This window comes from Lutjanus erythropterus, chromosome 12 (assembly GCF_056507025.1).
Source record: "Lutjanus erythropterus isolate fLutEry1 chromosome 12, fLutEry1.hap2, whole genome shotgun sequence".
Classification (NCBI taxonomy): domain Eukaryota; kingdom Metazoa; phylum Chordata; class Actinopteri; order Lutjaniformes; family Lutjanidae; genus Lutjanus; species Lutjanus erythropterus.
Genome location: NC_139328.1, coordinates 23,055,401 through 23,080,818, shown reverse-complemented (window position 1 = coordinate 23,080,818; position 25,418 = coordinate 23,055,401). Strand labels below are relative to the sequence as shown.

General features: G+C 39.6%; 1 protein-coding gene across 1 annotated transcript in view; it reads left to right on the top strand.

Annotated features, from left to right (window-relative positions):
• Nucleotides 1-25,418, top strand: part of kirrel1b (kirre like nephrin family adhesion molecule 1b) — a 102,591-nt gene that overhangs the window by 52,638 nt on the left and 24,535 nt on the right. The window contains exons 2-4 of the mRNA XM_084732899.1: nucleotides 13,319-13,468; nucleotides 20,998-21,147; nucleotides 22,219-22,376. Coding sequence (XP_084589025.1) covers nucleotides 13,319-13,468; nucleotides 20,998-21,147; nucleotides 22,219-22,376 — 458 coding nt within the window. The remainder of the gene's footprint in view (nucleotides 1-13,318; nucleotides 13,469-20,997; nucleotides 21,148-22,218; nucleotides 22,377-25,418) is intronic.

Genomic DNA, 25,418 nt, shown 5'->3' with positions numbered 1-25,418 from the left:
TGAAGTTTGCCACAGTGCAACTCAGTGTGGTTTTGTTAGCCAAAATAGGTGTTAATCAAAGTTGCACAGCATTGCCAAGCAAATACATTTCTGCAGTTTGACCATTTCTTTGTGACACATGGCTATATTGTTACCGTCAGGACAAGTTCATCAAGTTACACTTGCTGAATTAATGTAGCACAAAAAGCAACATGAAACATCAGTTATGTGCATGCAACCTACTACTCTCATTATTTTGTTGCTTTAAATGAGGCTTAACATTCACAAACTTTCTCTTAACTGTCCCTCAATATTACAACTTTTCTCCAACATCGCCGCTGCCAGTGGGAATAGCCACATTAGCCTTGTAACATGCTAACACTAAGTTAACTAGCTTTGTAGCTAACCTACAAAATAAACACCCAAACAACATAAAACATGGACAGCCAGTATTGATCCATCATTGAGCTTGAATAGTTACTGGCTGGTGGAGAAAAATGCACACACACGCTGTCATCCAAAACTCAGTTATAAGTAACACAAGCCAATTGTCTGACCAGTGATTATTTGATCAGACAAGAGCATTTCGACCAGCCAATCGACGAACCGGCCAGGTGGTGTCAGCCCTACATACACATCTTTTGCATGGTCATATGACTCACTAATGTAGCATTAGTTTTTGATTAGTGAAACATCTCAAAATTAACTGGTGAGGAAATGTGCCACATGTGTCAGTTACATCTGGATCTTCATAGATACATACATGTATTTATAAAATCAGATTAGATATACAGGAGAAACAGTACAGGGCTCACAATTTATTTGGATTTTAGATTATTTTTCACCTCACAACTTGGATTGTATTTTTATAGTGCTGGTCATCATTCCAATGATAACACTGCACACACTAAGTTAGCAGCTAGAATCTGGGAATGTGGTGAATTCACTGAAAAAAAAAAGTCAGACTCAGCTACAAACACAAGCAATCAAACAATCAGACATGTTGTAGGTTAACTACACCTATTCAGAAGAGAAAATGAAAGTGAACCCAAACTTTATAGAAATACACTGATCCAATATGCTAGTCTCACACCAACTTCTGTGACTCATCATATTTTGTGACCCAACCACTACATGTCTTAGGACCCTCTACCAGTTAACCCTAATCCTAAAAGTCCTATTCAGGGCGCAGAATCTGATGAGTCACAGAATTTGGTGAAACACCAGATTTGTATTGTTCCTGATGTTTTTAATTGATCCCTCATCAACACATTATGAAATTTTGTTTTCCCACTATCATTGACATTTATTCAGGTGTGGTAGGCCACTGACTCTGTTTCTAGCACCACAGAAGTCGTTTGCCTCACATTACATTAAAATGATTCAAATTGGTTTCACACAGTGAGGGAGTACTGGCACTGTATCACATCCTGAAATGAGTGACTGTATTTACTATCATTGTGTGTCTGCAGTTTTCCTGTAGAAACATCTTTTTTGCCCTAACATAAAGTGGGAACCAGATGAATCTGCAAAGTCATGTTTGGCTATGGCAGATATATCTCTGGCCACCCTCATGTTCAGACGTATTTCAACCAGTTCCAGCTCATATTGGGCCAATCACAACTGTCTATTTAATATGGTACGGGTTTGAAACAACACTGAGAGGAGCATCACCAGTCTAGACTCAGATAAACTGTCAAACTAGGCAGCGCTGATCAAATATGAATCAAGATTCTGCTACTGTGTTGCCTATTTCATGCTTCATATATTTTCAGAAACACGTTTTAGTGTACTGTTTTAATTTTAGAGAGGACCAAGCAACGCCCCAACATGCACGTGGCACTGAGCGCTAAGTCACATGTTTTGTTTATCTGATTGGGTGTTGTTCTGTCCAGTTGTGTTCAGAGGCATTTTGGTTTGCGCCCACTGGAAATCGAAAATGAACTCTGAGTTCTGAGTAATTCACATTTCTGCAAGACAAATTTGAATTAGTCTTGTGATGTAAGACTAGTGATATCCAGCTAAACTGTTGGCTTATTTAAAACCTCTCTGAACATCTGAGCACACGTGTTACACTGTGTTTCCAGATCTCAGCAGATACATGTAATGACCGATAATTGTACTTCATGCTTATGTCACTATCTATATGTTTTGGTTGTAGAAATCTTATATGTCAAGCCATTGAAATTTAAAAACATTCAATTAACAAAAGGAGGCACACAGACATAGCAGTGCTATGCTCACATGTGATCCTTAAACTTTATCCCATTAATGTCACTCTTTAACTGTATTTACATGTGTTTGTGCTGCACAGTATGCGCGTGTGTGTGTGTGTGTGGATGTGTGGGTGTAGGTGGAGGAAAATGACGGCATGTTTGTATCCAGCCGTGCTGTCCCTCGTAGTGATTTTGGGAGTGTAATTGAGTATATTTGTGTGTGAGTGCATTCAACTCTGCAGGCTTTTGTGAAAAAAATGTGCAATAAGTGTGTATACGTGAGTGTGTGTATGTGGTTTGGTAATTGTCTCTAGTTTGTGTGCTTGTGAGTCATGCACGCTGTTGTCTGCGTGACTGTATGCTGTTGTCTGTGTGTATGAGAATGTGTGGTTCTGTGTCTATCCGTCAGTAATTGCCCCTGGTTGAGCTTGTAAGTGTGTGTGTGCGTGCCTGCATGTGTGTGTGTGATTTCCAATAACTGCTGGGTTTGCTCAGCATCTCCTCGGCGGTCGACGTCACGCTGCTCCTCTGTTCCGCTGGAAGTGTTTGTGAGGGGAAATAAAAGCAGTGTTTGGTGGCGAGGGGGACACTGGGAAATCACTGAGCTTCTGTTTACAGCAAACATGGAGCGAGCCGGGACACACAGTGACAAAGTTATGGTCCCTCTGTCTGTCCCTCTGTGTCTGTCTCACTCAGTCGTCCTCTGTCTCTCTGTCTGCTCTCGTGTTTGTCTCTGTCAGTTTCATGCTGTGTGCTGCGGGTGCATCAATGGTACATGAATGATTTTTCCCAAAAAATTAGAATAAACAAGGCAGCCGTAAACATATCATCCCACAGGAATGATGCAGTCGTCCCTCACGGCCAATCAGAAACAAGCAGGTCGCCGTATTCTGACCTTTGTTTGTAAATGACTTGAGGGACACATTGCTTTGTAATGTGACACAGAACTCAGATTACTTTTCTCTGGTAACTTTGTGTGTGTTGTGTCCTCTGCTGTATACCCCACTGCAGAACCATAATGGGCCATTAATGCATTGCTTTAAGGAAAACAAATACAGCAGAAACATTTAAATAGCAAACACCAATTAATCAAAAGATCTAATAAGATGCAGTGATGCATGAAACATTGTTTGCATGCGCATCTATTGTGTCTCTCATTCTGTATCTATTATTAATCTGTCCTTTCTTTGCTGTCATATGATGACATTCTTTCATGCAACACTTTTCCCAGCTTGCATTTTCTCTCATCTATAAGTCAGCGTCATTGCTGTGTTAAAAACAAGTCAAGGACGTGCATCAGTAGAACAACACTGTTTCAGATCCTCGGGCACAGAGCGATTTGCGAGCACTGCTCACATGCTGATCCCAAATTTGGGCAACTTCACATTTCACAAATGATTGTGACTCATAAACTGAGAGTCCAAAAAGGCTTTTGCATGCTCATGCCTGGGTATCAGGTAGTTGTTGGTGGTTGTTTTGATTAATGAAACATGTCAAAATGGAGGAACAACTTATCTCATGTTGCAAATGGCAGCTTGACTGTTGCAAATTTGTTGAAACGGGTAGTATTCAGGGGCACCCAAAAGTAGAAACACTGTGTTCAGGTTACAATGTTATCTCCCAATAAAGTTCACTTGCATGTATGGCCAGTAATGTGCCTCGCTGCATTTCTTTCGCTCGTGCCCTTGCACCCCTGCGACGTTCGAGTCAGTCATCCCAATTGAAATGAATGGAGGTGCTGAATTTCATACAGAGTACAATTCTGCTGGAAAGAGGCTTAAATCTGTTTCTACCTAACTACAAGTTGCTACACCAGTGGTTATCTGTTTTTGTCTTGCTGTTGATCACTTTCTTTTTTTGAAATGAAATTCTACACACACAAAAAGTGAAATCACACTTAATCGAGAGTAAAGAGGTATTTGTGTGTGTGAGCGTGTGTGTGTGTGTGTGTGTGTGTGTGTGTGTGTGTGTGTGTGTGTGTATGTGTGTGTCTGTGTGTGTGTGTGTGTGTGTGTGTGTGTGTGTATATTAGGGGAGAGAGACAAAGTGAGACTGGCAAGAAACTCAAGAAATAGAAATGATTTTCGAGCATTTTTTAATTAGATACTGGATTGTTTACATAATTATACATATCACAGTTACCATCAGTACTAGTATACTGCAACACTCCTAATCAGAAACTTTCTTTGGAAGCCTCCTTAGTTTTTCTGCGATGTTTGACAAGGGCTTGAATGTAATGGATTTATCATTTATCTGCACTGCAGGTTTAAGTTCAAAAAGTTTAAAGCTTCTTCCAACCACTTGTGCAATGAGACAGAACCTGTGCCAGTAATTATTCAGAAAATGCCTCATCAACAAAAACATTTTCCACTTTTAGAAGTGTCAAAACTTTTTTTCTGCAGTGCTGAGGATTTGTAAAAGGATGATTTTAATGAACCTTCCTATTTCCATTCAACTTTCTGAGCACAATGGTAAGCCAGGAAATGTCACAAAAATACTTGAAGAGAAACTCAGCAACAGAGGAGACTTTATTTTTCTCTGCTGGTCTTTCTATGTCTCTCCATCTTCACTTTTCCTTCACTTTCTCTTCTTTCTTTGTGTGGCTCTCTCTTTCTCCCCCTCACGCACACACACACAGTTTTCACTCTCTTTTCTCTCTCGTGCAAACACCTTTTTTTTCCACTCTCCTTCTCCACACGTTGCCCTTTGCTGCCTTTTCAGAAATGGCAAATATATGCACACGGCATACACAACACAACAATGACAGATATGTATGCAGGCATGCGTGTAAACACGGACAATACTCACACACACATACACACACTGAGACACAGCGTGCTCTCTGCTGCCTGAGAGTGGTGTGCGGCAGTTGAAATGGGAGCGAGCTGTAGCCTCGAGGCAGAGCTGGGACATGAATACACAGAGAGGGTCAGCGTGGCAGTTTTTGGGGGCGGGGGTTAGGAGGATGAAGGCTTCGGGGTGTGGAGGACTTCAGTTTAGGGTTACAAACCTCACAAACTGTCCTTTCATTTCTACACAGGAAAGATTTGCTTGCAGGAGATTGTATTTGGCCTCTGGTGGCCACATTGGAGGTCTCCAGTTCTTTGGATACAGTGGGTTCATTCTTCACTGAATACTGTGACCATGTCTGATAATATGACAAGACTTCCCACTGTGAAGTACAAGAAATTAAAAAATCTACTGACTTTTTTGTGTTTTACAAAGACATTTTCAGTTCTTTCCTTTTCATTTTCAGATTCTAACAATAGCAATGCAAGAGAGGTATGATTTGAGTGATCAGTATTCTAATTGTTGCCCTGAATACCAGTTTGCCAAGTCTTTGATTCTTGCTAGTAAGCTTTTTTTTAAATGATCATGGTCAAAGACATTCAGACATAGCTCCAAGTTTTTTCTCTCACAATGTGAAGACGTTGATTGAATGTTGAGATCTGCAACAGTGTCATTTTTCAACCAGTTTTGCAAATAATAGCCATCGTCATTTTGGACCTTCACTAAAAAACTACACCCAAGTTACCTGCATGGAAGTCCTGCGTTAAACTGACTCATCCACCACATCTCCCTGGAGTAGTCAAAGCTTTAACCAGTACTTAAACATGCACCTTAGACTACAGCAAGAAGGGTAATTTCTTTAATTTACATAAAGAAGCATTATGATGTCCTGGAAGCTTCTTGTTGGCAGCACACAGCCTATATCATATTTATGATGTTTAATATTAAATATTAAATGCATTTAAATTACATCTTTGTGTAGACCATATTACCTACCAGTGAAATATAACTTTGGAGAAATACTTTCACACTCATCAGTATTGTCTCTCTTTTAACCTACAACTAAACAAATTATCAAAATTATTAAAAAACTGTTGTTATAACTAGGGATGGTCCTGGCGACTAACTTCCCTCTCGATTAAATGCCAAATTTATTTTTGACTAGTTGACTAGTCTAACAGTAAGAAAACAGTTAAAACTTATTAACTGAACATGTTAAACGCTGTCCAAAAAATACTGTGTATTAAGAGCCATTGGCAATCGCCAAATTGTATTTTAAATGCGTGTTGTGCCATGCAGTACAAACATTGCACATTAACCTACAAAACATGAGAGCAACTCACTAAATGCTTCACCTTTTCAGACCCAAAAGGATCACCTCGTCTGGGTTAACAACATGATTTACCTACGGCTGATGCTGCTACACGGTGTGGCTAACATTAGCAGCAGCTGCTCTGCTTGCACGTTAATGTTCATGTCTTTGCTGAATGTGGTCACACATTGCTCCTGTCAAGTGGTTATATATAAGTTTATTTGGACCCAGCCTACATTCAAACTTATTTCCATTTTCTGTCTCAACACACTACCAAACCGCGCTGGTTTTTACGAGCTGTCATCTGTCAGACTTTGCTGAGATGAGGTTGGGTGGGCCACTGTGGCATAGGGGCTGCTGTCTGATGGGGCTGCAGCCCCAACTAATGGAGGGTGGCTGCATAATACCAGAGGCAACAATAAACTGGGATTGTGCATGAATAAAATATTGATAAATAGTTGAACTAAATAGTATTTCTGGTGCCGACTAGTGAGGGTGGTGGTGGTTTAATTATGTAGTCGAGTAATCACGCCCATTCCTAGTTGCACCTGTATTTTAGCTGATTGACATTCAAACAGAACAAGCACTGGTTTTCAACTAGAAATCCCAGTTGAAATCCCAGTTGGTTCTGGGATTTCACAGGGTTCTTTGTGATCCTTTAGCCAACTAAAAGCTTACAAACTGCTTGGAAGTTGTGCAGCTACCTGATAAGATTCACTTCTGTTAATCGCAGCAAAGACAAGTAATCTAAAGAAACAGTGTCAGGCACTAAAGGGCAACAAAACAGCAGGATGTGTAGAGCACACTGGAATCTATGGTGATTGTATAAATTATAGTCCAGTGTTCACTCCCAGACCTCCATCTGTGGCTTGCTTTAGGCAATAAATGCACTTTGGTTAAGGTTAGGGGAAAGTTTGTGGTTTTGGTTAAATGTTAGTTAATACTTTGAACTGAATCTCAAGTCACTGCAGACTATATGTGTCTTAAACCAAGGGCATGATCTTTCCTTAACCTTCACCAACTGCTGTGAGTGCCTGAATGTATCCATAAAAAAGTGAAATAATGCTGCAGTCACAATTGCAAGACCGGATATTTTGATGGAAAACAAAGTACGCTGGCAGTGAACATTTTAATGATATGTTCCATGGGAGTAAATGACTGAATCTTTATTACTGTGTCATGCACAAACAATGTTCCCAACCTGAACAGGCTTACAAGATTATTTAGAGAAACTGACCAGAAACCAGAGTAAATTGTTATTATTAAAAATTAGAAGCATAGGCCTACATCTAAACCCATGTCAGTTTTTTTTAAAAGTGTGATGAAGTTAGACATTAAGACTTATGACTTAAAAATCATGTCCACTGTTAGACTTTGCTAGTCACCCAGGATTGAACCTGCACTCAGTTTAGTTTCTAGTACAGCCCATCTTTTCCCAGAGAGTCAGTGTTTCCCACTGAATCCTAATACTTCAGCTCATGTATAATAGAATATGTAGAAAATTTCATCATACAGTGCAATGTGTGTACTTAACTTAAATGCAAAGTGTGTAAATTGATAAGGGTTGGTTAGATAGTACTTGTAAAGATGTTTAATAAAGCTCAGCCTGATGGAAAAAAAAAAAAGACCAAGTGAACAAAAGATATTAAAGACATTAAGGGTAATATGTGTGGACACAGAGGCTGTTATTGTGAAGCTCTGTCTATTGTACCACTGGGTCATTATGCAATGAGAGAGAGGAAGAGAAGATATACCTAACATCATCCCTCAGGGTAATGATGCAGGGCGGTAAGGATGAAGAGAAAGAATGAAAGAAAGGAGGAGGAGGCAGAGGAGGAGGAGGAGGAGGAGGAAGAAGGAGGCTGGGAAGACAAGACTTACAAACAGAAACGACTGCAGAGATAGAAAAAGACAGAAGACGGTGTGGGAAGAATGACAGAAAAACAGATTTAGGTAAAAGAGATGATGGAGAACTAAAGGAAGAGAAACAGATGGTGAACAGAGAAAAGGAGCTGGTAAAAGACTTGCTGCGCTCTATGAAATAAAGGTTCTAAAAGGGATCTACTCAGAACCATTTCCTCCTGAAGAACCCTTTAAAAATGTTTGTTGAGAGTTATTTGTAAGGCTAAGGGTTCCATTAAGAACCCTTTTCATCCAATGACCACTTTTTGGAAGAAAGAGTCCTAAGTGGGTTCTAGATGAAACCCCTGGAATATAAAATGATCCTTGGCAAAACCTGCTGGTGGGCTTTAGATGGAACACTTGGAATATAAAAGAGTTCTCTGCAGAACCAACTCATGGGCTCTAGATGAAAACCCTGGGATATAAAAGAGTTCACAGTAGAACTCCCTGGTGGGTTGTAGATGAAACCCTGGGAATCTAAAAGAGTTCCTGGTAGAATCGGGGGTTCTAAGTTGAAGCTCCTTGGTGAGTTCTAGATAAAACCCATGGACTATAAAAGAGCTCTCAGTAGAACTCTGTGGTCCATGGAATATAATAGGGTTCTCAGCAGAACTCCATGGATGAGTTATAGATGAAACCCTCGGGATATAACAGGGTTCTCAGTAGAATTCCCTGGGTGAGTTGTAGATGAAACCTTTGGAGTATAAAATGGTTCTTGGTAGAACACCCTGAGTGTGCTGAAATTGTTCTGGGTTCTCTGTAGAACCTCCCATAAGAAGTTGGAATATAAAAGGATTCTTGGTAGAACCCGTTGGTGGATTCTAGATGAAGCCTTGGAGTATAAGATTGCTCTTATTAGAACCCCAGGGTCGGTTCTAGATGATTCCCTTGGGGGTTCAGACTGAACCCTCTAAAAGGGTTCCAAGTGAAACCTACCAGGAGCAAAAAATGGTTCTCCTATGGAGAAGAACCCTGTTTGCATAGTTAGTATTATGAAAAAAACACAAAAAGAAAGAAAGGAAGAGAGGATGAAAGAGTAGGAAACAAAGGAGAGAACAGCAGGACAGACAAAGTTAGGCAAGAAGAGAGAAGAAAAAGGACGAAAGGGAAGGAGAGACATAAAGGAGGGTAAACCTGGAAAGAGAAAAGGAGAAAGTGGATGAAGAGACAAGAGAAAGAGAGACAAGAAGGAAGGAAGAGAAAAGAAGAGCACATGGGAGAGGAGATAGACAGGGAATTTGAAAATGGAGGGGGGCAGAAGAGATACAGGACTGTGTGTGTGTGTGTGTGTGTGTGTGTGTGTGTGTGTGTGTGTGTGTGTGTGTGTGTGTGTGTGTGTGTGTGTCTGTTGGGGGTGAGGAGGGGGAGGGTGGGTATCCCGTAGGGTTAATTACATCTCTGTTCTCTGTCAGTGCGGCTTTCTCCTCCGCGATCTGAGTCCCTGCTGCAGGCTGACAGGCCACACACACACACACACACATACACACACGCACAATATATACCCACGCACACATAAACACAGATAAATACACACATCCATGCACATTCATATATCACAACATAAAACAGAAATGTTCTCTGTCTCCTCCTTTTTGTCTTCCTGTCACTATTTCTCTTCTGTCTCTCTCTCTCTCTCTCTCAGACACACACACAATAACACGCCGCAGTGTGTCCCAGGAGGACATGCGTTGTTCTGTACAGAGTTATACACGAAGACGAGGGCGCTAGCTCGTAATAGCTGTTAATTTTGCATAAATCATGCATAACATGACCCACATGTAAATCACTCATGTCAGCAGGATATCACATCCCAGCAGCTCCTTCTTCTTCTTCGTCTTCTTCTTCTCGACAGCTGCAGTTTCCATTCTCACTGTCGTGTCTCACTTCCTCTGTCTTTCACTCCTGAAAGACAGAAAGACACACGTAGATAGTTCCAGGTTGAGAAAGTCACGATCGCTTTACCTGTCAAGTGATAAGAAATACAAAAATGTGTATTTCTGCACCTTCATCAGGTTTGTCTAACTCAGAGTTGCCAAAAGTGGGGTGTGTGCACCCACTGGGTACATCAGCTGCCTCTGGGGGCTGTGTGAGAGGAAAAATGTAATGGTGGCGTAATGGTGTATTCTTATTACAGTATTACTATTAGGTTACTGAGCCTACTCGTGTCTTTCTGTCTCTGTCTTCAATCAGTGGAAGAGCCTCCTATATTTGTTTCTGAGCCTATGTGTGTGTCATTCTCTTTTTCTTTATGTGGCAGGTTGTATACTGGAATAATAAACAGTATATTAATTAGTAGACAGTGCTTCCAAGTCCAAAAAGTGAAGTCAGTGGGCAAGTACCTTAAAACTGCCTTCTCTCTATGGGCAGCAGGGGCAGCTCCTTTGGCTGCAAAATTATATCCTACTGTAGGTTCTCTCATAGGAAATGACCCTACTTCTCACCTGATTCATGGACTCAACAGTCAATGGTTTCCTAATGGATTTATGGCCTCAATCGCTAGTTTCAAGCCTTTTTCAACACGGCATGATGTTCATTTTGTAAATTATGGTCCTATTTGAAGTTAACAGACAGTAAAGCTGGGTATGTTTTAGGGCAGGGCTACAGTGTGATTAACAAATCATTGTTATTGAGTTCATCCAGTGAATACACAGGGCTCATGAAATGCAGATCAAACTGTGAAACTAGGCTGCGCTGATCAAACATCTTTCAAGATTATGTTACTGCATCGCCCGTGTCTCACTTAAAATGTTTTCAGAAACATATTTTAGTGTACTGTGTAGCTGTAATACCAGAAAAATCATGACCAGGCAGCTCCTATCATGTTTCTGGTTTCCAACGGAGCCTTCCCGAAGCTCAGATCAAACTGCCATACATGAGATGAGATCCACACTTTTGTCAGTATTGCGTTCTGGTAGGCAGAAAACCAAGGCGATGACCGACATACTCGAGGCTTTAAAACTAGGGCTGTGCCGACCGTTACTGTAGGTAACACACTGACTATAAATAAATATCTCATACAACCCTACTAATAATCCAAACTATCCCTTTAAAGTGAGGAAGCCAAGACAGTAAAATCTCAGTCAACACAAAAATGGTTGAGAGCGCTGTCGTAAAACTTCACTCTATCCTGTATTAGAGATGATATTTCAACATCACAGCAGCTGCTTCATGTATGAGCATAAAAACACAGCAAAACAACAGCAATAATGATGTGTTTTAAGGTGGATTTTCCCTTTAAGTTCAAACAGAAAGCACAGCTATCAGCTCGCAGTCACAGCAGTTGTCTCCTTGATTCGGTATTCAAAAGGAAAGTTGATGAAACATCAAAGTGCTTCTTGTGAAGTCTGGAGATTCCTGTTTTCATTAAAGGAGTCTTCTGCACAAATAACATGACAGGTCGTGTAATCCTCCTGACAAATCAGTAAATCTCCCTGTTGTTTGCACCTTTGTGGTTGAATCCCGCTGAGACGTGTCCCTCAGAGCCACGGCCTGCTTTATTAACCAGTTTTGCCTTAATTAGCTAATAGGATTGTTTTAACCATGATCCAAGAACAGAATAGCCCACGGGAAGACAAACACCAACTCTGTGGAAGTGTGTGTGTGTGAGAGAGAGAGAGTATCCTCAGCTGTGTGTGCAACTGCATGTGAGTGAATGACTCAGTGAGGTGTGTGTGTATGAGTGCATAAATAGGGTGTGATTCGATGCTGCATGTGTGCGGGAGCTTCTGTTTGTGTAAATGCAGTGTTTGAGTGTGTGTGTGCTTGTGCACGTGCGTGTGCATGTGTCATCTAAGGCTCCACAGTCTCCTTCTCTGCCTTAATTAACGCGCCTTCTTGCAAGACTTTCTCTGGAATATGAAACAATTTTACCTGATGATGCAAACGGCTGAAAACAGCGGCTGGTTAGTGCCTCGCCTCCTCACCTGACACTTTCTCTTTATGCGAGAGCGTTAATGTATGCGGGCGCTACACTTGTAGTTTTTATATCCGTGCATTTTAGTGGCACTGCAATAGCCAAAAGGCTTATTTTGCTGGAGGAAATGTGTGTGTGTAAGCAAAATCCTTTGTACTGCGTGATGAAAAAGAGCAGGCTGTATCACAGCTTGGCAATGATGTTCTTGCTACACAAGCACACACACACATGCACACACACACACTTTCACTCACACATACCCACGCAGAGACACACACAAGTCTCTGTAAAGTCCAGGGAAAAACTTGAAAAGGGGGCAAGAAAGAGACGAAACAGAGGCAGAAGGCACAGAAGAATGACACATATGCAAATCCGAGCCACTGAGCTTGGACTCGCCTGGGTCCAGTTAAAAAGAGAAATGACTGGGATGATTTTCTAAAATAAAATCTACAATAGGGCTGTGACATTTTGTTGTTTATGATTGCAATGAAAAAGCAGTACTTTTTACAAATAAACAAGTCCAAGTATCAAAAATTCACACCTGCAGGTGTCCTTTCAACAGTTTTATGTTATGGATAAAAGGCTTTTGGTTCTATTTCATGTCTATGGTTGTTAGCTGCTCACTGGCCATCCCATGATGCCTTGGGTTGAGTTTTGACCAATCAGAGGCAGTGTTCCAGACTTGCCATGTGGGTACCTCTGATCATAGATGCCTTGCACAATGGAATAACAGATTTAACCTACATAATAAAGATGAAATCAATAAAATTTGCGTTGATGACTGTAATGGGCTTAACCCTGCGGGAGGCATCACATGACCACTGTATTGCAGTCATACGGTTATCATCAAAGCCCAAATCTGTAAATTTTCCTGTGACCCTCAGGGAGTGCATATCTGCATAAAAGGAGGCTATTCAATTCAAAACCTGACTGTCCCGTAAGAGAAATTTCACTCACAGGCAGAGTTTATATTAAAACACACTCACAATAAAAACACATAATAAAAAGGGACAATAAAAACACCCTATACACAATAAAGACGCATAACAAATCACCCCAACAGTCACCATATGGACAAGCCGGAGTCGATAAGACCGGAGAGGGACTGTGTAGCTCGATACAGTGCAATAAAAGATGGCAGCTCACGGCCGGGTCACAATGAAAGGAACTTAAAATTGATTTCCCTTTCTGTCCCCTCTGTTGCAGTGTGGTGTATTCGCTTCTCCCAGGAGCCCGCAGACCAGTCGGTGGTGCTGGGAGAACGGGTGGTGTTGTCCTGCGTGGTCTTCAACTATAGCGGCATCGTCCAGTGGACCAAGGATGGCCTGGCCCTCGGCATCGGAGAGGGTCTCCGAGGTGAGGAGACAGGAGGGGAGGGGAGAGAAATCCTGTAGCGGGAGAGAGAGAGAAAAAAAACCTTGCAGCTTCACCAAGCTGCAGGGATCAAAGTGAAGTGAAGAAGGGGAATAACTCAGCCACGGTTTCGGTTCAGTTTTGACTGTAAGAACCCTGACAAAAGCTATTATGCCTGAAAAGTGTAGGGGTTTTTTTAACATTAAGGGAATGAACACTGAACAGAGGGAGAGAGAGTTAAGAGCCAAGAGGCGTGTGAGTGACAATCTGGGCAAAAATGAGTCCTGTATATCATGCTGAATTAGAGAAAATCCCTCACACTGCTGACAAAAGCAGACGCACATTCGCATTTACATTTTAAGCCGACACGCGCATCCCGAGTGACTTACTGTGAGTGCAACAGTAGAATACACTTCATTTCAGAGATGGGAAACATCACATGGAACCAAAACTGAAGAGCGTCACAGGGTCAAAGCCGTAACAGACAAAGATTTTTTTTTCTTCATTCAAGAAATGGTTCAAGGAAACTCAAAGTACAAAAAGAAGAGAAGAAGAAGAAAAGTATAAATGTCCCTCTTCATTGACCTTAGCCACATTTGGCAAAAATATTCAGAGCTTTTGACTGCTGTGGCTTTCTGACTGCCAGTATTGAAATCTTATGACTGCAGCTGCTGACTGCTCTTACTCTTTGCACATGATACGTTTTGGCAAAAATTTCAGTAATGGAAGTTATTGCAGACTTTGAAAAGATGAAAAGACAAAAAGAGGTCTCTAAAACAAGTGAGAAACTTTGCTGAAGGATGATTATACAGTAGACCTATATAAGGTTCTTGAGTTTGACAGCAGTAGTAGAGAAAGAACTCAGATCTTTTACTTAAAGATGGAGAAGGCAGATTATTTTTGGTGACATTCTTCAAAAAATCCATAATAATCTAAGCATAATGTAATTCAAGTGTGCTGAGAGAAAACTATGCCTGTGATGTACAGGGTTTTGAGGATTACTTTAGAAATGTATTCTGATACAGTTACTAATTAAAAAAAAGTAGTCAGTAATTTAATCCAAGTATCATGATATTAAAGCAATGTAACTGATTACTTTACATTACTTTTGGATTACCTCAATATAAAATATGGTGGGACCGTTTAGCATAACATGTTTTATGTTTGTCCAACTATTCCTTCTTTCTTTGTGTGCAACTTATTGATTTATTGGCTTCAAGACCAAAAAATGGCAAAATTTCCACACAAATAAAGCATGATAATGAATTGGCACCTAAGATTAGCTATGATTTGCTGTAGAGATGTGTTGCATTGTATGTGCACTGTGCATGGTACCATGTCATTCTTTATTCTAAAATTGTAATCCTGCTAATACGTCCCATTTTTACTAAGTGTATCTATTTGCGTCTTTTTATCTGCAGCTCTAATGGATTACAGTTACCTTTTTTTGAATCAGATTATATAATGTCATTAACTGTGGTGCATCTTTTAAGGAAAGTAGCAAATACTACTGAAAAACTATAAAAATATGTATCAAAGTGTACTCAAAATACAAAAAGTAAAAGTACTAATTATACAGAATGTTTCATTTCAGAATAACATTATCTGGTAGATTTCAGGATTGTATTTATTGATGCATAAATGTGTACATCACTTTAATGATGCAAGTGGTAAAGATAGGGCTACTTTTAACTTTTATACAATACAGCTTAAAGGTCCAGTGTGTAAAATTTAATGGGATCAGAATTATGGCAGAAACTGAATATTATATTTATAAGTATGTTTTTATTAGTGTATAATCACCTGAAAATAAGAATCATCAAGGGTGCAAGTCCTCTTCCAGTGAGGTCGCCATGTTGAACCGACAAGTTTCTACAGTAGCCCAGAACACACAAACTAAACACTGGCTCTGGATATAGCCTTTTGTGTTTTTTAGGAGTTTTGCAGCTACTGTAGATTCTTCTACACACAGAGGGGGGAGTAATATGAGATGTTTGCAGTCTGCAAGCTCACAGATATCACCAAACCCTTCTCACAGGTATTTAAGTATAAGTAACAATACCAATGTATAAAAATACTCCATGTAAGTAAAAGTCATTTTTTTATTCAAGCAAACTTACAAGTATTAGCATACTTGTAAGTTAATAAAAAGCTAATAAAAATAAGCTAGAAAAAGTAAAAGTACTCATTATGTAGAATGTCATTTCAGAGTAATGTTATGTAGTCGATTGTTAGATTGTATTTATTGATGCATAAATGTGTACATCACCTTAATGCTGCAGCTGAACATACATCTATTTTTAATGACTTTATAGACTATCTGTCTAAGTGACTAATGGGGACAACAATTTTTGGAACTGGTCCAATACTGAGGGAGACCACTGCAGTTGTCAGGTGCGAAACAGGCGGCAATGTAATCTTTATGGGCAATTGCAAACCGTCAAAGTACGACCATTAAAAGTGCTTGTTTTTGACACTGACAAGCTCAGATTGATTTTCTAAGTGTCTGACAACATAGTGGAAATTATGCCTACAGAGAGAGGCATTTTCTTTAACCAGAAACAGTAGTTATATCATCATAGAAGAAGACTTCGTTCAAACTTGACAGAAACAAAATAAAACTCACCAAGCTGTCTTGGTTTGTCTTTCCATTGTTACAACAAACTCCAGATCTGGTTTGGTTGAAATTAACCCTTTATTCACAGAGTTAGATGTGAAAAAAAAATCAGGAAAGGAGGGAGAGGGAGGTCAGACATCAAAGAAGCAGCAGGGAGAAACAACATGCAATGTGAGAAGATTTTCACATTTTTTATGAATAACTAGGAATTGCAAAGTAACTAGTATCTAAAGTAAAATAAATGTTGTGAAAAACAATAATTGCCCCTGAAATGTAGTGGAGTAGAAGTAATAGTAGTAGCATAAAATGTAATTACTAAAGAAAAATACAAGTATCTCAGAACTGTAGTTAAGTGCTGCACCAAACAAAAGTTTACATGATTATGGCGGGTAAACAACACTGATGACTGAGACCGTTTGCTTTTTTTTCTTTACCTATCAATAGATAAACATTTTATTCACCAATGGCTTTTGCACTCATCTGCACCAGTCAATCAAATTGAGAGAAGGACTATGACATCTTGGTTTTTAAATTTTGAATTGTAAGGACACAAACTTCAGGTGAAATACAGTTTGCCGTCCAAACATTAAACTGTGGCTGAAAATGCTTTTAACACTAGGCAAAGCTTTAATTTCATTGCTTTCAAAATCATTCCCACCAAGGGTGAAAAAAATACATATACTATATATTTATATATGAAAATGTCATGGATATTTACTTTAAGGAACAATCTAATAGTCCTCAACAAAACAGTACATTAGCATTTGCATACTTTGTGCCCTTTCAGCTCTAAACCACACATTACATTTCTCATCACACCGTAAATTAATCCACAAAGAGCTACACGTAGCACTCAAACATATCACACACACACATCCTCCCACACACACACACTCACACACACACTAAGCACAGTCATGCACAAAAGTGATAATCTGACATGTGACAGGAATCTTGCGTTCAACTCAATTAAATTCACAGGTTCAGTAAAGGTCAACATGTCTCCCTGCCCCCCCCCCCGTCTTTCAAACTACAGCTCCATCATCACTTGCTTTATGTATTTCCCAGCTCCCCTCTTCATTGTTTTTCATTCCTCTTCCTCTCCTCTTCTCTCATCCCTTCCTCCTCCTCCTCCCTCCTTCTCTCTTTCTGTCGGTAATGCTCTCTTTGTCCTTGTAGCCTTTTCGCGAGCACGGTCCCGCTGACAAACACGCCGGCGTTTGATAAACATGTTGTCCTCTTTGTCTCTTTTTGTCTGCTTTTCAGCCATCCATCATCACCTTCTGTCCATTATTTATCCTTAAGTTGTCTGTGCTGCAGCTCCTCTCCTTCATCCCTGACACGCTGTCTCTCAGTCTCTTTGCTTCTCTTGTTTATGCTGTGGACATGAAGCCATTTTTATGTCAGGTATGGAGGAGAGTTTTCAAGTTTTTAAAGGTAGAATCAGGAGGATTTATTTAAGCTGTTTGTAAACACAGCAGAAAGATGCCTAATTCTCGAGTCTCGTTCACAGGGGGTTAAAAACCGATGTTTTGGGTTGGTAAACTGTCACAAACACAGCAAAATAATGAGAAAATAAGAAAATACAGACAGAAGGCAGGGTCTCTGCAGACACCACCACATGTCTACTGGGTCATAAGTGATGATTGAAAGTCATTATATGAGTCTATACATTGTTTTTCAGAAAAATGTTGTATATTATGCCTTTATTAACAGTATCAACAGATCATATTAATTTGTTCTGATCTGGCAAGGTGTTGTTGGTGCATGAAAAATGACATATAAAAGGTTGTGGTTCTGTGCCCTGTATGATTTTATACAGCTGTTGATGACAGTGTGGGAGTGCAGTAAATTTATACCTGCAGTTTGAACACCCACACATCACATGCAGGAGATGTGCATTCATTCACCACCAAAAACAGTTTTCCTCGACATCATGCAGTTGAAATATGAAGAAAACCCTTTAAATATATGACCAGTGCATACCAACATGTGTGCATCATGTTTACATCAATGCAACCACTTAAAACACTCATCTACTCACTACCAGCAGGCATCAGTGGTGGCAGTTTATTGTTCGTCTTCCTCCTCCTCCTCCTTCTTCTCCTTCTCCCCGGGGTGCTTTCACCTCTGTGGTTGCTATGCTGCGAGGTGCTGGAGTGGATGATGTAATCTCCACTAATACTTTTGTCCCCCACCACCCTCCTTCCTCCTCCTCTCCGCACCCCAACTGCCTGCCTGCCTGCCTCTGCCATCTGAATCCATGATGTCATGTTAGGATTGGGCACGGAGGATCAATGAGTGCCCCCTAGTGGGACGTCACGCTCAATTATGTCTTTGTCTGAGAGGCGAGGGTTCAAACAGCGAGAAAAGGGGGTGTTGTAATTGGAACGGCGCAGCTGCCTGTAGTTCTGCAGTTTGTGTGCCATACAGGAATTGATGTTGCATCGTTGTATATGTGACGATGTTTGATCAGTGTTTGTTGAGAAACCCTTCAGCTGTTTATCTCTGACTGTACTGCTGCGTGTGTGTATGTGTGTGTGTGTGTATTATTCATGTTGTAGGGACATAAATCTGTTTACACACTCATTTGTGAAGTCTTTCTTATGTGATAAAAGGCAAGATTAAAAAAAAGTTGACCCTAGCACAAACTTATCGAATTTGAATTAATTTATTTAAGAAGTTCAGATGACGCACAGATATATTAGATACTTCTTATGTGTGTATTTTTCACTGATGATTTTTCTATTATGGTACAAATTAATCGACATGTAGTTGAACTTCTTGATGTTTTGTTGGATTATTGAGAGCCGGTGTATGTAGTGACCTTTCTTATATGCGTGTGTGTGTGTATATATATATATATATATAAACACACATACATATATGTATATACACACACACATATATATACATAAATACCACTAATTTATAAATTCAATTATTTATTTTATTTTATTTTATTTCTTTTCATTTTTAATTATTTTTCACTTTTTTATTAAATAATTATTTTTATTTTTATTTAGTAACTTGTCATTTTTGGGCTATTGGTTGTCATTATTTTTTATTTTACTTTTTAATTGATTAATTTATTTTAATAAGGATACAAGGATGGTTTATTTATCATTCACAACAAGGTTGTAAGGTGAGGTTTTTTTCAATACATTGATTGATTGTTTGCAATGTATGAATGTAAATGTATGTGCATATATGTAAGTATATATATATCAATATTATTTATTTCATTTTATTCTGTTTATTTATTTATTATTTTGTTTTGTCATAGAACTCTCATGCTTGTTTGTCACTTGTTTTGTCATTGGACATTGCAGTTATGGGCTGTATTTAAGTCTTTAGAAAAGTCCTTGTGAACAAAATGTTGGAACTTTTTAAATAAATTGATGCAGAGGTGATAAGTATGCGCAGGATTTGACTTTTTTCTTTGAAATGCATTTCTGGGTCCTTTGATTCCCTGCACCACAAAAGAGACCAAGCAAGTAGTGTGCTTGTTGCCTCCTTCTAATCTGAGAAAACTCAATTCCCCATGACATAAATCAGGGTTAGGGTTATGGTAGGTAGGGTCTGAGGATATGGAGAGTCTTCAGGAAGTGGATGGAAGTCAGTGTACTGTCCTCTGAGGCAATGGAAACACGACCCTGTGTGTGTGCATGTGTGTGAGTGTGCGCGTGTGTGTGTGCATGTGCACACTTCTGCATTCATTATTACCTTCCTCTGTTGTTTCTGTAAAGGACATGCTATCATCTCCAGGGGCTCTGCGTCACCCATAAAGGTCTTCAAAATGTCTGAAGTAAATGCTATTAATGCTAAATGCTATCCATGTGTTACGATAAAAAGCTTTGACATTTTCACATAAATACATGTCCCATTTGCTGCTCTTTTTCTCTCTCTCTCTGATTGAGGTAATGTGATTGTGATTCAGCTTTTATTCATTTTCATAAGAGCTTTTACATTTGCTTTTTCTTGTAAACAAGTCAAGTGTCAGCAGAGTACAGAAATACAGTCAGTGACACCAAACAAAAGAAGATGACAAGCAGATGTATAATTGTTTTCAAAGGTTTTCTTTTCCATTTCCCTCTTTTTTTTTTTTTTTTTTTTTTGGTGTGTCTCTTATGCCAGTAGTTCTCAATCTTTTCTCAGCCAAGGATATAAATATACTGAGGACTCCCTTTGTATGTCCCTTGGATTATAGAGAACTGGTTACATACAGACATACAGACAGACATACAGACATACAGACAGACATACAGACAGACATACAGACAGACAGACAGACAGACAGACAGACAGACAGACAGACAGACAGACAGATGTTTGATAACATTGTGTATCCCTAAAACACATCATAGGGGAAAAAAATCTGGCTCTAAAATGGATGGCTCTAAAAAACTGCAGTTGTCTTTCCCCTGAGAATTTCCATTTTCATCTAGTTTTCTTTTCAGTAGATGGAAAAAAAAAAGTTTTGTCCCAAAACCTGAAATAAAGTTTTCTCTTTCCGTGTACCTGAAGCACTGCACTCAGTGTTTCTAAAATAAAGATGCTATTATACTCAGACAGAGATCAGTTGTGAAGGCAGTGCTATTATGATGACTCATGACTGTAATAGCAGCGCGTAATGTGCCTCTTCCTTCATGCCAGCAATCATTTTAAAACAGTAGGTCATGTTTTTCAGGTGATGCACTATTTTTAAAATGCATTCCAGAAGTTCATCTTCCAAACCTGTCAGGCTTCTCTGACCTGCAAATAAACACACATGACTTACAGCAGAACCAGAACAGAAACTCTGACAAGCGCATGAATCAGTGAGTTTTCAACTAATGTCTCTCCATCTATTTGACTGTAAACCTGGTGTGTATGTGTGTGTGTGTGTGTGTGTGTGTGTGTCTGACTCCTGCAGCCTGGCCCAGGTATCGTGTGCTGCGGGCTCTGGACATCGGCCAGTACAACCTGGAGATCTCCAACGCTGAGCTGTCTGATGACTCTCTGTACGAGTGTCAGGCCACGGAGGCCGCCCTGCGCTCCAGGAGGGCCAAACTTAATGTACTCAGTAAGTGAACTGGTTGCAGATATTTTTTTCAGATTCTCTTTTAACTGCCATACATGTAGTTTGAGCAAAGGACTTTTTTCAGGAGATTATTATCAAATCAAAGAATGCCAAGTTCATAGTTGTGTCCTTGTGAAGAAGGAGTTTCCTGAGTTGAGAGGCTGAGATTCACACTCAGAAGCGCCTTTATGAATGAGCACTGTGGTTAAAAGCACAACAATGGATGCACACAGACGTGGTTCAAGTATCTCTATACTTGACTTCTGACTGTAACTGATGTGTCATCCCTGCATAAAATCTTTGGATTTTCTCTTTGTTACCATCAGAAAAATTTTCATCTCTCTTGGCAAGTCGACTTCCAGAATTCATGCGTTTCTTTGGTGTGGGAGACAGATTCTGCCAATATTACAACAAAAACAAAAAAATATGGTCAAAGAAAGAACAGGAATCCACACTGAGAAATGTACCAGCTTACTTTAACCATAACCATAGACAGTAGAAGAAGTGGATGGGGATTCTGGGTCTGAAATATAAAGCCAGTGTGGAAGTGCCTGCATTTCTAATGGCCACCAGGGGGTGACTCCACTGGTTGCAAAAAAGTGTAATTGTATGGAAGCCTACTGCTCACTTGATTTGTTACTGCAGTACACAGTTTATAATAGAGTAATAGAGTTTATGGTTTCCATCACTAGTTTTTTAGTGAGTCTTCTTTGCAGAGCAGATTTGGATATCGCAACTATATGGTGTAAACTTCATCCTGATTCTCCAAATAGTGGAACAGTTTAACATCACATTTTGCTGTTGTTTGGTTAAAACCATGCTGTATTTCAATAATGTGAACTTTTAAGGAACACTGTTTAGTTTTACATATGATGCTAATGTTTTTTGGGTTTTAAATGGGTTGATTGGTATTAGAGGTAAAAGAAAACACTTGGATTAAAGAATTTCTCATACTTCTCTTAGAAAGATGTTATATTACACAGAGTACTTTGTGTGTGCATATATACATGTGTAGATTTGTCTGTATGCATGAGTGGATTTGCACCTTTATGGATTTGTGCGTCTGTCCTCCAGTCCCCCCTGAGGACCCGGTGGTTGATGGAACCCCGGAGCTCCTGCTGATGGCCGGGACTCCATACAACCTGACCTGTGTGACCCGCGGGGCCAAGCCTGCAGCACACATCCAGTGGACTAAGGATGGAGTCATTGTGGAGGGGGCCTACCAGTCCACGGTGACTCACACACACCCACGTACACATGCAGATTACAGAAAACACACATGTACAAATCATGCAACATAAAACACACAAGGAACTTTTTTAAAAGTTTATTTAATAGAAATGACGTGTATAATCTCACGCTACTATTGAATTCAGAAGAGTTTGTAACACCAACTGCAATCTGCTCCTCACTAGCAGCCACATTCAGTCTGTTTGTTGTTTGTTTTTATGCGTTTTGCCTGAGGCATTATGAAGTGGAGATTCACTATGTACACCTTAGGCCTCACATCACTCCTGGAGTCCTGCATTAGGGAAATACAGTGTGCAGTGGACACAGTTGGCTGACAAAATGATAACATTTCAGCAGAAAGGGAACCATTTTTATAAAATGATGCTTTTAAATGCTCAAGAATTAGAGGATGTAATCTGCTGACCAGTGGGCAGCAGTATTCTGTGCCTTTAAACCTGGCAGGAGACATCAAGCATTTGCGAAGCTAAAACAATGTTTATTTTCCATAGTGGCAAAGAAAGGACATAAACATCACTGAAATGCAATAAAATGCAAAGTACCAACATATGATATCACATTTAGTGAAACAAAACATGAACTCATTTCTGGACCAAGACGAGACAAATAATAGAAAGCGTCAATAAATATAAAGTGGATTTTGACAAAACTTTACCAAACTTCCCTTGCACAGTTAACAATGTAGACCCAGCATGCTGTACGTTTAATCTGTTAGACAAAAATGAAACACTTTTTTAAGACTCGATGAGAGAAACAACAGCGTGACGTGAGAGTGTCACATCATTCATTCATTTATCATATCAGTTTATGTCTGGCGCTGCATTGCAGAGCTGGTCTTGACCTCTTTGCCAAATTCTGCTCTCCTACCTGACCCATGAGCCATTTAAAGACTTTGCCATTGCCACAAATTTATACTTGACACCACTAGTCCCGCTACAGTCCTTCATCTTTTACAACAGTTTGCATGTATCGGCCCTAAGAATAAGTAAATCTATACAGAGCAGAATAAGGAAAACAAAAGTATTTCTTGAATATTTTCCACAGAATCTTAAGACACATTGACATTAACATTAACATAAACAAGAAATTCTAGAAAATATAAAATGTCAAAAGTAATAAAGTATAAGACTGAGCTGTGGCTCTGCTGCCTGGTAATAAGTCCAGTCGACTAATTTTAAATTAAATATTTAGGCCCGTGCGTAATTTGCAAGGCCCCAACACAACCTGCGTAGTGAGCGTACAGTGACACCCTCTGCTGCAATGTGTTGACTCCAACCACTGTAACACCTCAAGTCAATTATGAATTAACTGTTTGATCATGATGACAACATGGGAGAATCAAAGTAACTGTACTTTTATTTTCTTCACATTTAAAATGTTTAAAATTGAATAAAAGTTTGGATTGGACATAATAATAAGTTGTAAGTTCTACAGTATGTAGTGCACAGCAGGTAGGTTCTTGTGGCACATGAGTAAAATAATGCCTACTACTGACACATCACGCGCTTAACCACAAATTCATTGAAAAAGACGTTTTAATCGCAATCAGTTCTTCAGATCGGTTTTGACCTGATCCCAATGATTCAGCGTTTTTCAAGATAATTACACTCCTTCAATAAACTTTGTATCACCATTGTCAACTGTGTCTGCACACAAGAGAAGAGAAGTAAATGTGGATCCTGAACACACAAATCTTAAACTTCAGTTACTTTCCATGATTTACGGTCATGACACAACTTGAAACATGCGAAACTGACACTCTCTCTCTCTCTCTCTCTCTCTCTCTCTCTCTCTCTCTCTCTCTCTCTCTCCCTCTTTCACATACACACACACACATTCACATTTAGGCAGGAACTGCACTAGGTGACACGATAACAGTGATATACTTTGCACTCTTTTCTCCTACATTCACAGTCTTCATGCTCCTGTATGCTCTCCTACACACATGAAATCATGCCTGCAAGCACGAACACACACAGACACACACACTCACATATGCACACTCATGCTTTCATATGCATAGAGGAGCCACAGCAAACACTGACTCACACACACTCAAACACAGATGTTTTTACATCTCTTGCAGCCAGTTTTATGCCCCCCACACATGCTCATACATATTACATGCTGCTCTTATGTTACTGTGCTACTGACCACGCATTTACACCCTAGTGGCAGCTGTACACACTTTCTTGACAGATTTTTGCAAAACACCCCACCTCCAGAATCCAACAAGACTCGTTTATATGTTTGTACTGTGCAGAAAAGATGTCTAACTAATGCAGCTAAAGATTGTTATCTCTGCCAGGCGTGTGTGTGTGTGTGTGTGTGTGTGTGATCAGTGGGACTGGAGGTACTGTCCATATGTCATCTTGCATACTTTTAAACAGAGCAGCCAAATATTTTTTTTTCACACATTCATGACTGTAAACTGAAAGACCTCTGTGATTTCTAATCTACAAGAAAACTTGAAAAATGTGTTTTCGTGGCCTCAGGCAGTGTGCTTTCAGGTCATCCATCCGCACAAAGAACGCCATAAGGGAATTTCTTCAAACTTGGCAGACATGTCTGCTTGGACTCGAGAATGAACTGATAAGGGTCTGGTGGCTGAAGGACAATGGTCAAGGTCACTGAGGTCTTACAAAACACTTTTTGGCCATACCTCAAGATTTCATAAATATGACAGAATATCCCCTAAATATCTAATAGGATAGAGTAATGAGTTGATGACATTTTATATGCAAAAGTTCAAAAGATCAACTTCATTGTGACATCACAAAGTGTTTTCTGCAAAAACACTTGAAGCTCTCTAGCAGCCTTCTGTGGAAAAAAAAACAGAAGTGCACATTTATGACTGTATGCTCCAGGACCCCCAGGTGATCCCCAATTTTTTTTAAATTTTTTTTCTAATTCCATGTAATTAAATGTAAAATAAATGTAACTGTAGCCTATGTTATAGAGCGAACATATGTAATTAATTTACAGTTACTGATCAAAATGTTGGTGTTTACAAAGAGGTTACATTT